This window comes from Ceratotherium simum, unplaced genomic scaffold (genome assembly GCF_057802395.1).
Source record: "Ceratotherium simum simum isolate JZ-2026a unplaced genomic scaffold, ASM5780239v1 HiC_scaffold_47, whole genome shotgun sequence".
Taxonomy (NCBI): domain Eukaryota; kingdom Metazoa; phylum Chordata; class Mammalia; order Perissodactyla; family Rhinocerotidae; genus Ceratotherium; species Ceratotherium simum.
In genome coordinates this window covers 422,512-435,036 of record NW_028261263.1, presented here as the reverse complement: position 1 = coordinate 435,036, position 12,525 = coordinate 422,512, and the positions used below count along the sequence as shown (strand labels likewise).

Genomic DNA, 12,525 nt, shown 5'->3' with positions numbered 1-12,525 from the left:
CGCGTTTAGTGTGTGGCTGCTGGCTCTAGTGTCATCCCTTAGAACAACAGTCTGCTACTGAGATTATGCATATTTACCAAGGGCTTTCTTTGATACATCAAATCTAGATTCCATCTGGGATTTTCCTATCAAATTAGAAATTCTATTTCAAATAAAAACAGAAAAGGAAAACCTCTCAGGCCGTGTGAAAATAAATGGGCAGACACACATGGCCACCTACGGCATGATTTCACTTATAGGAAACATCCTGAACAGATTTAAAAAAAAACAAACAAACAGTGACAGAAAGAGATTAGGGGTTGCCAGGGCCTGAGGGAGAAAGTGGGAGTGAGTGCTTTTAGAACAGGGTGTTCTTTTGGAGAATGAAATATTCTAAACCCATACAGCGGTGATGTCTGCACAGCATTGTGAATGTACTTAATGCTCATGCAGTGTACAATTTAAAATGAAAAACATTAAAGTGTTAAAAGACGAAAGTGAAATTTATTTTAAATAATCAAGATATAAACAATAAAAGAAAATCAATGTAAGAAACCAAGAAATAGAGCAACACAATTAGGAGGGTGGGGAAGGAAATTTGTGGTAAGGGAGTAGGTGGAATAGGTGGGACTGGAGGTGCTAATGAGGGAGGGTCTCGAGCCAGCTCTCCCAGGCAGCAGAGATTGGCCTCAGCTGCCTCCTGTTCTCCTGCAGGAGATTGTGCAGGGGATGGCTCTCCCTGCACTGAGCCCGGGGCCTCAGCTGCCTCTTGTTCTCCTGCAGGGGCCTGTGCTGGGCATGGCTCTCCCTGCACAGAGGCTGGGCCCTCAGCTGCCTCCTGTTCTCCGGCAGGAGCCTGTGCAGGGGATGGCTCTCCCTGCACGGAGGCTGGGGCCTCAGCTGCCTCCTCTTCTCCTGCAGGAGTCTGTGCAGGGGTTGGCTCTCCCTGCACGGAGGCTGGGGCCTCAGCTGCCTCCTGTTCTCCTGCAGGAGCCTGTGCAGGGGATGGCTCTCCCTGCACGGAGGCTGGGGCCTCAGCTGCCTCCTGTTCTCCTGCAGGAGCCTGTGCAGGGGATGGCTCTCCCTGCTTGGATGCTGAGACCTCAGCTGCCTCTTGGAGCCCTGCAGGCGGCTGTGCAGGAGATGTCTCTCCCAGCACGGAGGCAGGGATCTCAGCTGCCTCCTCATCTCCTGCAGGAGGCTGTGCAGGGGATGGCTCTCCCTGCACAGAGGTTTGGGCCTCTTCTGCCTCCTGGTATCCTACAGGAGCCTGTGCAGGGGATGGCGCTCCCTGCATGGAGGCTGGGGCCTCAGCTGCCTCCTGGTCTGCTCCAGGACACGGTGGATATGATTGTTCTCCCGGGATTGAGGCTGGGTCCTCTGGTGGCTCTGAGGGTTTTATCACTGTCACTGCAGACCCTCTCCCGGTAGCTGCTGATCCAGTCCTGTGGGACACCGGTGCCTCCATCGGGGAGATGGATGGAATATCCCCTTCCAGCAGCTCCATGCTGATCTCCTGTCTGGAGCTCTGCAAAGACAGTGACTGGCTCCGTCCCAGAGGCATCAGAGCCCTGCCCAGCTGTCCTTGCTGCTGCTTCTGCCCTCTGGACCTAATTCTCCCAGATCAGGCACACACCTGTGTCTGCACAGTATTCTACCCCTGAGGAAAGACCTACACCTCAGGGGCTTGGGATAAACCTCAGGCAGAAGGGCGCCACCCCCGCACTCCACGTCCCACCCAGCCGGCCTTGACCTGGGCTTTGAACCTGACCGACCCCCCCCAGGCTTCTAACATCTCACCGACTGCTCCTGTTCACGGTGGTCCACCCACATAACCCGCCCTTCCAGGCACACATGGGGAGGGGATGTAGGGCTGCCCAGATGGGACCACAGTGCTAGCCTGGTTTGGAATGGCCTTCCCTGGGCCTCCCGGTATTACCTTTCCATCCCTCCGGGTAAACGGCCAGAGCCGTCGGCCGTGAGAGGGGCACCAGCGTCTGCATCGGTCTTTGGGGGCTTTCCTGGGGCTCCGGCCCCTGGTCATTGGGAAGCAGCAACTAAACATGTTGCTCCTTCTAGACAACTGCTAGACAAGTCAGCTCGCTTGCGGGCTGTGTTTAGGATGTGGGTGCCTAGTTACCAGGGTTCCAAGTTCTGTTGGGCTCTGTGAGGTCACTTCCTGGGATCCTCTTACCTAAGCTTCCTCCTCACTCGCCAACCTACCAGCCCACGGGCGCGCCCCGGCCTCCGCCGCCTCCTGCCGGCTCTGCGAGCACAAGGCCGCTGTTCAGAGCCCTCGCCCCGGCCCCGGGCAGCTTCACGCCTTCAGGCCACCCGGCGAGGCCTACTTGTGTGACCCTTGACCCCACGCCCCGGCGAATGCGCCTGCCACCACGTTTCCTATTGGCTGAAGGCAGAGGCGCTGAGGGCCAATACCTACATGACAAAAGAAAAAAGACCTCAACAATAGCCAAACCTTCCACCCTTAAGAAACTAGAAAGAGCAAACTAAACCGAAAGCAAGCAAAGAAGGGAAATACTAAAAATACGACTAGAAATCACTCAAACAGAAAACAGAAAATCAATAGTGAAAACCAATTCAACCAAAATTTGGTTCTCTCGAAACATTAATAACGTTGACGATTCTTCAGCTAGACTGACCAAGGGAAAAAGAAAATACAAATTACCAAAATCGGGAACTAAAGAGAAGATCGCTACCAACCTACAGAACTCTGGGAGATCCTAAGTGAATACTAGAAACAACTTTATGCCAACAAATTAGATAACTAACAAGAAAAAACACATTCCTGGAAAGAAACACATTACCCAAGCCGACTCAAGAAGAAATCGAAATTTTAATATACCTATAACGAGCTTAAAAAAATTAAATTAGTAATAAAACAAGCTCTTCTTGCCAAGGAAAAGCCAGACCCAGATAACTTACTTCACTGGTAAATTACCCCAACATTTACCTAGGGAACAATACCAGTTCTTCACAAACTTTTCCAGAAACTCATTCTAGGAGGCCAGGAATAGCCTGATCCCAAAACCAGTCCAAGACATCACAAGGAAAAAACCCTCAACGAGATGTTAGCAAAACCAACCCAGTGGAAAAAGGATTATTGTCCGAGAAGAAGAGGAATCTCTCCCAGGAGCATAAGCTGGTTTAACATCCAACCATCAACTAACGTAATATACCTATTCACAGAATAAAGGACAAACATCACAGGATCACCTCAACAGGTATACAAAAAGCATTTGACAGAATCTAGTCCCTATTCAGGGTTTTAAAAAAGAAAAGAAACTCCGCGTAAGGCAGGACAAGAAGGGAACTTCCTCAACTTGAGGAAAGGCATCTGTGAAAACCTTACAGCTCGCATCACCCGCAATGGTCAAAGACTGAAGGCTGTCTCCTAAGATCAGGAACAGGACAAGCACAGCACTCCACTTCCACACTGTACTGAAGGCTCTACCCAGTGCAATTAGGCCAGAGAAAGAAACAAAGGCATCCAAATTGGAAATGAAGGCGTGAAACTGTCTTGATTCACAGACAACCAGACAACACCATCCTGTATGCAGAAAATCCTAAGGAATACACAACAACACATAAAACTAATATACAAGTTCAGCAAAGTCAAAAGATAGAAGGTCAACATACAAAAACCAAAGGTATTTCTATATACTAGCAAGGAACGCTCCAAGAATTAAGTTGAGCATACAATTCTATTCAAAATACCATCAAAAGGATAAAATGCTTAGGAATAACTGTAACAAAAAGCATAAAACTTGTATACTGAAAACTCCAAAACACAGTTGAGAGAAATTCAAGACCGACTTAACCGAGAGATTCCACGTTCGTTCATGGATTGGAAGACAAAAGAATTTTTAGAGGGCATTTGTGCCCCAATCAATCTACAAATTCACCATAATCCCTACCAAAATCCCAGCAAGTACTTCTGCAAAAACTGACAAGCTAATCCTAACGTTTATGTGGAAAATCAAAGACTCGGAATAGACAAAACAATTTTTAAAAACAAGAACAAGCTGGAGGACTTACGTTTCCCAATTTCAAAACTTATTATAAAGCCACAGTAATCAAGAGAGCATAATTTCAGCACACGGTTAGACATCTAGATAAGCGGAGCAGAACTCACAGTTCAGAAATAAACCCTGACTGTTTACAGGCAGCTGACTTGAACAAAGGTGCCAAACAATTCAATAAGGAAAGGCTAGTCTTGCAACTAATGATCCTAGGACAATGGGATATCCACATGTAAAGGCCCCTGCCCCACACCGTACACAAATACCAGCTCAAATGGCTGGCTCATAGACCTAAACAGAAGAACTAAAACTATGAAGCTCCTACAAGAAAACATAGGAAAACTATCTTTGTGATCTTGGGTTAGGCAAAGACTTCTTACACACGCCAAAAACACAAGCCACAGCAGAAAAAGGCATCAACTGAATTTCATTGCAATTTAAACATTTGCCTCTTCAAAGGACACTTAAGAAAACCAAGAGAAAAGCCGTGGACTGGCAGAAAACATCTGCACATATCATGTATATGATCAAGGACCTCTATCCAGCACACACAAATAACTCGTACAACTCAATATTCAGGAAAAAACAACGCAACTTGTCATTCCTCTGGAGCGTCAGTGCCCCGTTTCTCTTGATCTCCCCTTTTCAGTTCAAGATCACTTGGTACCCTTGACACACAAGTCAGAAGCCAAACTGGTCCAATCTGCTGCTTTTTCAGCCCGCATCGAGATTCCCACAAGCATCCCCAACAAGAACCTATCCCAAGCACCTCGTTTTGCTCTTCTGACTCTTGGCTCCAAGAGAAGGCGCGCCAGGTCGCCCTCTGCTGCCATCTTTTCAAACCCGAGTCAAGGCAGGCGCCGCCTGTGCAAGCGGCCTGAGTGTGTGCGGACCTCCGCTCCTCCTCGCTCATCCCTGTACCTGCTCCAGTTAAGGCTTCCTTTCCCACTGGTCCACCGACTCCAGCCGGCCCGCAAGGTCCCCGAGGCTTTGCAGCCGGCTGTCCGAACATCAGAACTTCCGGGGCCGACCGCCCGAGTGCGGATCCCACTGTACCTCCCCCTACCAGCTGTGGGGCCTGGGGCCTGTCCCTTGACCTGTCTGAGCCTCCCTCTGCTCCCTGATCTGCGGGGACAACCCCGACCCCCCCGGGGAGGTGCGGATACCGCGGGCCGCCACAACCCCGCCGTTTCCGCGCCTCCATCAAGGCGGGCAGCGCGCCTGTCGCCTCCCCCTCCCGTGCCTGCGGCCGCTCGAGGCGCCCTCCGGAGTCTCACCCTCCAGCGCGGCAGCTTCTCCAGAGGCCGAGGGCACGGGAGAGGGCGGCGGTGGCGCGGCGGCGGCGCGGCGGCGGCGGCGGGAGGGCCGCCCGCTCCTTCGCTCCAGCTCCAGGCGGGATGGCAGCGGCTCGACCGGCGGCGCGGCCTCGAGCGGCGCGGGGCTCGGCCGGAGATGGGCAGCACCAAGGGTGGGGCGCCCTGCGCCCGAAAAGCTGCAGCCCCCTCCCCCGCGAGGATGCGGTCGGCGCGGGCCGCGCGCTCGCCAACCTACCGGCCACGGGCGCGCCCCGGCCTCCGCCGCCTCCTGCCGGCTCCGCGAGCACCACGGCCGCCGTTCAGAGCCCTCGCCCGGCCGGGGCAGCCAGCGAGCGCCCCAGCCGGGCCCTCGCCGCTTCACGCCTTCAGGCCACCCGGCGAGGCCTACTTGTGTGACCCTTGACCCCACGCCCGGCGAATGCGCCTGCCACCACGTTTCCTATTGGCTGAAGGCAGAGGCGCTGAGGGCCAATACCTACATGACAAAGAAAAAGACCTCAACAATAGCCAAACCTTCCACCCTTAAGAAACTAGAAAGAGCAAACTAAACCGAAAGCAAGCAAAGAAGGGAAATACTAAAAATACGACTAGAAATCACTCAAACAGAAAACAGAAAATCAATAGTGAAAACCAATTCAACCAAAATTTGGTTCTCTCGAAACATTAATAACGTTGACGATTCTTCAGCTAGACTGACCAAGGGAAAAAGAAAATACAAATTACCAAAATCGGGAACTAAAGAGAGAAGATCGCTACCAACCTACAGAACTCTGGGAGATCCTAAGTGAATACTAGAAACAACTTTATGCCAACAAATTAGATAACTAACAAGAAAAAACACATTCCTGGAAAGAAACACATTACCCAAGCCGACTCAAGAAGAAATCGAAATTTTAATATACCTATAACGAGCTTAAAAAAATTAAATTAGTAATAAAACAAGCTCTTCTTGCCAAGGAAAGTCCAGACCCAGATAACTTACTTCACTGGTAAATTACCCCAACATTTACCTAGGGAACAATACCAGTTCTTCACAAACTTTTCCAGAAACTCATTCTAGGAGGCCAGGAATAGCCTGATCCCAAAACCAGTCCAAGACATCACAAGGAAAAAACCCTCAACGAGATGTTAGCAAAACCAACCCAGTGGAAAAAGGATTATTGTCCGAGAAGAAGAGGAATCTCTCCCAGGAGCATAAGCTGGTTTAACATCCAACCATCAACTAACGTAATATACCTATTCACAGAATAAAGGACAAACATCACAGGATCACCTCAACAGGCATACAAAAAGCATTTGACAGAATCTAGTCCCTATTCAGGGTTTAAAAAAAGAAACGACACCCGGCGTAAGGCAGGACAAGAAGGGAACTTCCTCAACTTGAGGAAAGGCATCTGTGAAAACCTTACAGCTCGCATCACCCGCAATGGTCAAAGACTGAAGCCTGTCTCCCTAAGATCAGGAACAGGACAAGCACAGCACTCCACTTCCACACTGTACTGAAGGCTCTACCCAGTGCAATTAGGCCAGAGAAAGAAACAAAGGCATCCAAATTGGAAATGAAGACGTGAAACTGTCTTGATTCACAGACAACCAGACAACACCATCCTGTATGCAGAAAATCCTAAGGAATACACAACAACACATAAAACTAATATACAAGTTCAGCAAAGTCAAAAGATAGAAGGTCAACATACAAAAACCAAAGGTATTTCTATATACTAGCAAGGAACGCTCCAAGAATTAAGTTGAGCATACAATTCTATTCAAAATACCATCAAAAAGGATAAAATGCTTAGGAATAACTGTAACAAAAGAAAGCATAAGACTTGTATACTGAAAACTGCAAAACACACTTGAGAGAAATTAAAGACCGACTTAAGCGAGGGATTCCACGTTCGTCCATGGATTGGAAGACAAAAGAATTTTTAGAGGCCATTTGTGCCCCAATCAATCTCCAAATTCACCATAATCCCTACCAAAATCCCAGCAAGTACTTCTGCAAAAACTGACAAGCTCATCCTAACGATTATGTGGAAAATCAAAGACTCGGAATAGACAAAACAATTTTTAAAAACAAGAACAAGCTGGAGGACTTACGTTTCCCAGTTTCAAAACTTATTATAAAGCCACAGTAATCAAGAGAGCATAATTTCAGCACACGGTTAGACATCTAGATCAGCGAGCAGAACTGACAGTTCAGAAATAAACCCTGACTGTTTACAGGCAGCTGACTTGGACAAAGGTGCCGAACAATTCAATAAGGAAAGGCTAGTCTTGCAACTAATGATCCTAGGACAATGGGATATCCACATGTAAAAGGCCCCTGCCCCACACCGTACACAAATACCAGCTCAAATGGCTGGCTCATAGACCTAAACAGAAGAACTAAAACTATGAAGCTCCTACAAGAAAACATAGGAAAACTATCTTTGTGATCTTGGGTTAGGCAAAGACTTCTTACACACGCCAAAAACACAAGCCACAGCAGAAAAAGGCATCAACTGAATTTCATTGCAATTTAAACATTTGCCTCTTCAAAGGACACTTAAGAAAACCAAAGAAAAGCCGTGGACTGGCAGAAAACATCTGCACATATCATGTATATGATCAAGGACCTCTATCCAGCACACACAAATAACTCGTACAACTCAATATTCAGGAAAAAACAACGCAACTTGTCATTCCTCTGGAGCGTCAGTGCCCCGTTTCTCTTGATCTCCCCTTTTCAGTTCAAGATCACTTGGTACCCTTGACACACAAGTCAGAAGCCAAACTGGTCCAATCTGCTGCTTTTTCAGCCCGCATCGAGATTCCCACAAGCATCCCCAACAAGAACCTATCCCAAGCACCTCGTTTTGCTCTTCTGACTCTTGGCTCCAAGAGAAGCCGCCGCAGGTCGCCCTCTGCTGCCATCTTTTCAAACCCGAGTCAAGGCAGGCGCCGCCTGTGCAAACGGCCTAGTGTGTGCGGACCTCCGCTCCTCCTCGCTCATCCCTGTACCTGCTCCAGTTAAGGCTTCCTTTCCCACTGGTCCACCGACTCCAGCCGGCCCGCAAGGTCCCGGAGCTTTTGCAGCCGGCTGTCCGAACATCAGAACTTCCGGGGCCGACCGCCCGAGTGCGGATCCCACTGTACCTCCCCCTACCAGCTGTGGGGCCTGGGGCCTGTCCCTTGACCTGTCTGAGCCTCCCTCTGCTCCCTGATCTGCGGGGACAACCCCGACCCCCCCGGGGAGGTGCGGATACCGCGGGCCGCCACAACCCCGCCGTTTCCGCGCCTCCATCAAGGCGGGCAGCGCGCCTGTCGCCTCCCCCTCCCGTGCCTGCGGCCGCTCGAGGGCGCCCTCCCGAGTCTCACCCTCCAGCGCGGCAGCTTCTCCAGAGGCCGAGGGCACGGGGAGGGCGGCGGTGGCAGCGGTGGCGGCAGCGGCGGCGGCGGGAGGGCCGCCCGCTCCTTCGCTCCAGCTCCAGGCGGGATGGCAGCGGCTCGACCCGGCGGCGCGGCCTCGAGCGGCGCGGGGCTCGGCCGGAGATGGGCAGCACCAAGGGTGGGGCGCCCTGCGCCCCAGCTGCAGCCCCCTCCCCGCGAGGATGCGGTCGGCGCGGGCAGCGCGCTCGCCAACCTACCGGCCGCAGGCGCGCCCCGGCCTCCGCCGCCTCCTGCCGGCTCCGCGAGCACCACGGCCGCCGTTCAGAGCCCTCGCCCGGCCGGGGCAGCCAGCGAGCGCCCCAGCCGGGCCCTCGCCGCTTCACGCCTTCAGGCCACCCGGCGAGGCCTACTTGTGTGACCCTTGACCCCACGCCCCGGCGAATGCGCCTGCCACCACGTTTCCTATTGGCTGAAGGCAGAGGCGCTGAGGGCCAATACCTACATGACAAAAGAAAAAAGACCTCAACAATAGCCAAACCTTCCACCCTTAAGAAACTAGAAAGAGCAAACTAAACCGAAAGCAAGCAAAGAAGGGAAATACTAAAAATACGACTAGAAATCACTCAAACAGAAAACAGAAAATCAATAGTGAAAACCAATTCAACCAAAATTTGGTTCTCTCGAAACATTAATAACGTTGACGATTCTTCAGCTAGACTGACCAAGGGAAAAAGAGAAAATACAAATTACCAAAATCGGGAACTAAAGAGAAGATCGCTACCAACCTACAGAACTCTGGGAGATCCTAAGTGAATACTAGAAACAACTTTATGCCAACAAATTAGATAACTAACAAGAAAAAACACATTCCTGGAAAGAAACACATTACCCAAGCCGACTCAAGAAGAAATCGAAATTTTAATATACCTATAACGAGCTTAAAAAAATTAAATTAGTAATAAAACAAGCTCTTCTTGCCAAGGAAAGTCCAGACCCAGATAACTTACTTCACTGGTAAATTACCCCAACATTTACCTAGGGAACAATACCAGTTCTTCACAAACTTTTCCAGAAACTCATTCTAGGAGGCCAGGAATAGCCTGATCCCAAAACCAGTCCAAGACATCACAAGGAAAAAACCCTCAACGAGATGTTAGCAAAACCAACCCAGTGGAAAAAGGATTATTGTCCGAGAAGAAGAGGAATCTCTCCCAGGAGCATAAGCTGGTTTAACATCCAACCATCAACTAACGTAATATACCTATTCACAGAATAAAGGACAAACATCACAGGATCACCTCAACAGGTATACAAAAGCATTTGACAGAATCTAGTCCCTATTCAGGGTTTTAAAAAAGAAAAGAAACTCCGCGTAAGGCAGGACAAGAAGGGAACTTCCTCAACTTGAGGAAAGGCATCTGTGAAAACCTTACAGCTCGCATCACCCGCAATGGTCAAAGACTGAAGGCTGTCTCCTAAGATCAGGAACAGGACAACCACACCACTCCACTTCCACACTGTACTGAAGGCTCTCCCCAGTGCAATTAGGCCAGAGAAAGAAACAAAGGCATCCAAATTGGAAATGAAGACGTGAAACTGTCTTGATTCTGAGACAACCAGACAACACCATCCTGTATGCAGAAAATCCTAAGGAATACACAACAACACATAAAACTAATATACAAGTTCAGCAAAGTCAAAAGATAGAAGGTCAACATACAAAAACCAAAGGTATTTCTATATACTAGCAAGGAACGCTCCAAGAATTAAGTTGAGCATACAATTCTATTCAAAATACCATCAAAAAGGATAAAATGCTTAGGAATAACTGTCACAAAAGACACAAAAGACTTGTATACTGAAACCTGCAAAACGCCCTTGAGAGAAATTAAAGACCGACTTCAGCGAGAGATTCCACGTTCGTTCATGGATTGGAAGACAAAAGAATTTTTAGAGGGCATTTGTGCCCCAATCAATCTACAAATTCACCATAATCCCTACCAAAATCCCAGCAAGTACTTCTGCAAAAACTGACAAGCTAATCCTAACGTTTATGTGGAAAATCAAAAGACTCGGAATAGACAAAACAATTTTTAAAAACAAGAACAAGCTGGAGGACTTACGTTTCCCAATTTCAAAACTTATTATAAAGCCACAGTAATCAAGAGAGCATAATTTCAGCACACGGTTAGACATCTAGATCAGCAGAGCAGAACTGACAGTTCAGAAATAAACCCTGACTGTTTACAGGCAGCTGACTTGAACAAAGGTGCCAAACAATTCAATAAGGAAAGGCTAGTCTTGCAACTAATGATCCTAGGACAATGGGATATCCACATGTAAAAGGCCCCTGCCCCACACCGTACACAAATACCAGCTCAAATGGCTGGCTCATAGACCTAAACAGAAGAACTAAAACTATGAAGCTCCTACAAGAAAACATAGGAAAACTATCTTTGTGATCTTGGGTTAGGCAAAGACTTCTTACACACGCCAAAAACACAAGCCACAGCAGAAAAAGGCATCAACTGAATTTCATTGCAATTTAAACATTTGCCTCTTCAAAGGACACTTAAGAAAACCAAAGAAAAGCCGTGGACTGGCAGAAAACATCTGCACATATCATGTATATGATCAAGGACCTCTATCCAGCACACACAAATAACTCGTACAACTCAATATTCAGGAAAAAACAACGCAACTTGTCATTCCTCTGGAGCGTCAGTGCCCCGTTTCTCTTGATCTCCCCTTTTCAGTTCAAGATCACTTGGTACCCTTGACACACAAGTCAGAAGCCAAACTGGTCCAATCTGCTGCTTTTTCAGCCCGCATCGAGATTCCCACAAGCATCCCCAACAAGAACCTATCCCAAGCACCTCGTTTTGCTCTTCTGACTCTTGGCTCCAAGAGAAGCCGCCGCAGGTCGCCCTCTGCTGCCATCTTTTCAAACCCGAGTCAAGGCAGCCGCCGCCTGTGCAACCGGCCTGGTGTGTGCGGACCTCCGCTCCTCCTCGCTCATCCCTGTACCTGCTCCAGTTAAGGCTTCCTTTCCCACTGGTCCACCGACTCCAGCCGGCCCGCAAGGTCCCGGAGCTTTTGCAGCCGGCTGTCCGAACATCAGAACTTCCGGGGCCGACCGCCCGAGTGCGGATCCCACTGTACCTCCCCCTACCAGCTGTGGGGCCTGGGGCCTGTCCCTTGACCTGTCTGAGCCTCCCTCTGCTCCCTGATCTGCGGGGACAACCCCGACCCCCCCGGGGAGGTGCGGATACCGCGGGCCGCCACAACCCGCCGTTTCCGCGCCTCCATCAAGGCGGGCAGCGCCTGTCGCCTCCCCTCCCGTGCCTGCGGCCGCTCGAGGCGCCCTCCCGGAGTCTCACCCTCCAGCGCGGCAGCTTCTCCAAGAGGCCGAGGGCACGGGGAGAGGCGGCGGTGGCCCGGCGGTGGCGGCGGCAGCGGCGGCAGGAGGGCCGCCCGCTCCTTCGCTCCAGCTCCAGGCGGGATGGCAGCGGCTCGACCGGCGGCGACCTCGAGCCGGCGGGGCTCGGCCGGAGATGGGCAGCACCAAGGGTGGGGCGCCCTGCGCCCCAGCTGCAGCCCCCTCCCCAGCGAGGATGCGGTCGGCGCGGGCAGCGCGCTCGCCAACCTACCGGCCCAGGCGCGCCCCGGCCTCCGCCGCCTCCTGCCGGCTCCGCGAGCACCACGGCCGCCGTTCAGAGCCCTCGCCCGGCCGGGGCAGCCAGCAGGCGCCCCAGCCGGGCCCTCGCCGCTTCACGCCTTCAGGCCACCCGGCGAGGCCTACTTGTGTGACCCTTGAC

The 12,525-nt window shown here is 50.7% G+C and overlaps 1 protein-coding gene across 1 annotated transcript; it reads right to left on the bottom strand.

The window, feature by feature from the left end:
• Positions 1–463: 463 nt before the first annotated feature.
• On the bottom strand, positions 464–12,123 carry LOC147911215 (uncharacterized). The gene is made up of 2 exons (XM_087428424.1): positions 12,088–12,123; positions 464–1,507 (listed from the first exon to the last, which is right to left on the bottom strand). The coding sequence occupies exon 2, from the start codon at positions 1,484–1,486 to the stop codon at positions 497–499; it is 990 nt and encodes a 329-aa protein (XP_087284550.1). The 5' UTR covers positions 1,487–1,507; positions 12,088–12,123; the 3' UTR covers positions 464–496.
• Positions 12,124–12,525: the final 402 nt, after the last annotated feature.

What these genes read in the sequence shown, in the direction of transcription:
- LOC147911215 (XM_087428424.1), bottom strand. Translation starts at nt 1,486, where the DNA reads ATGGAGCTGCTGGAAGGGGATATTCCATCCATCTCCCCGATGGAGGCA.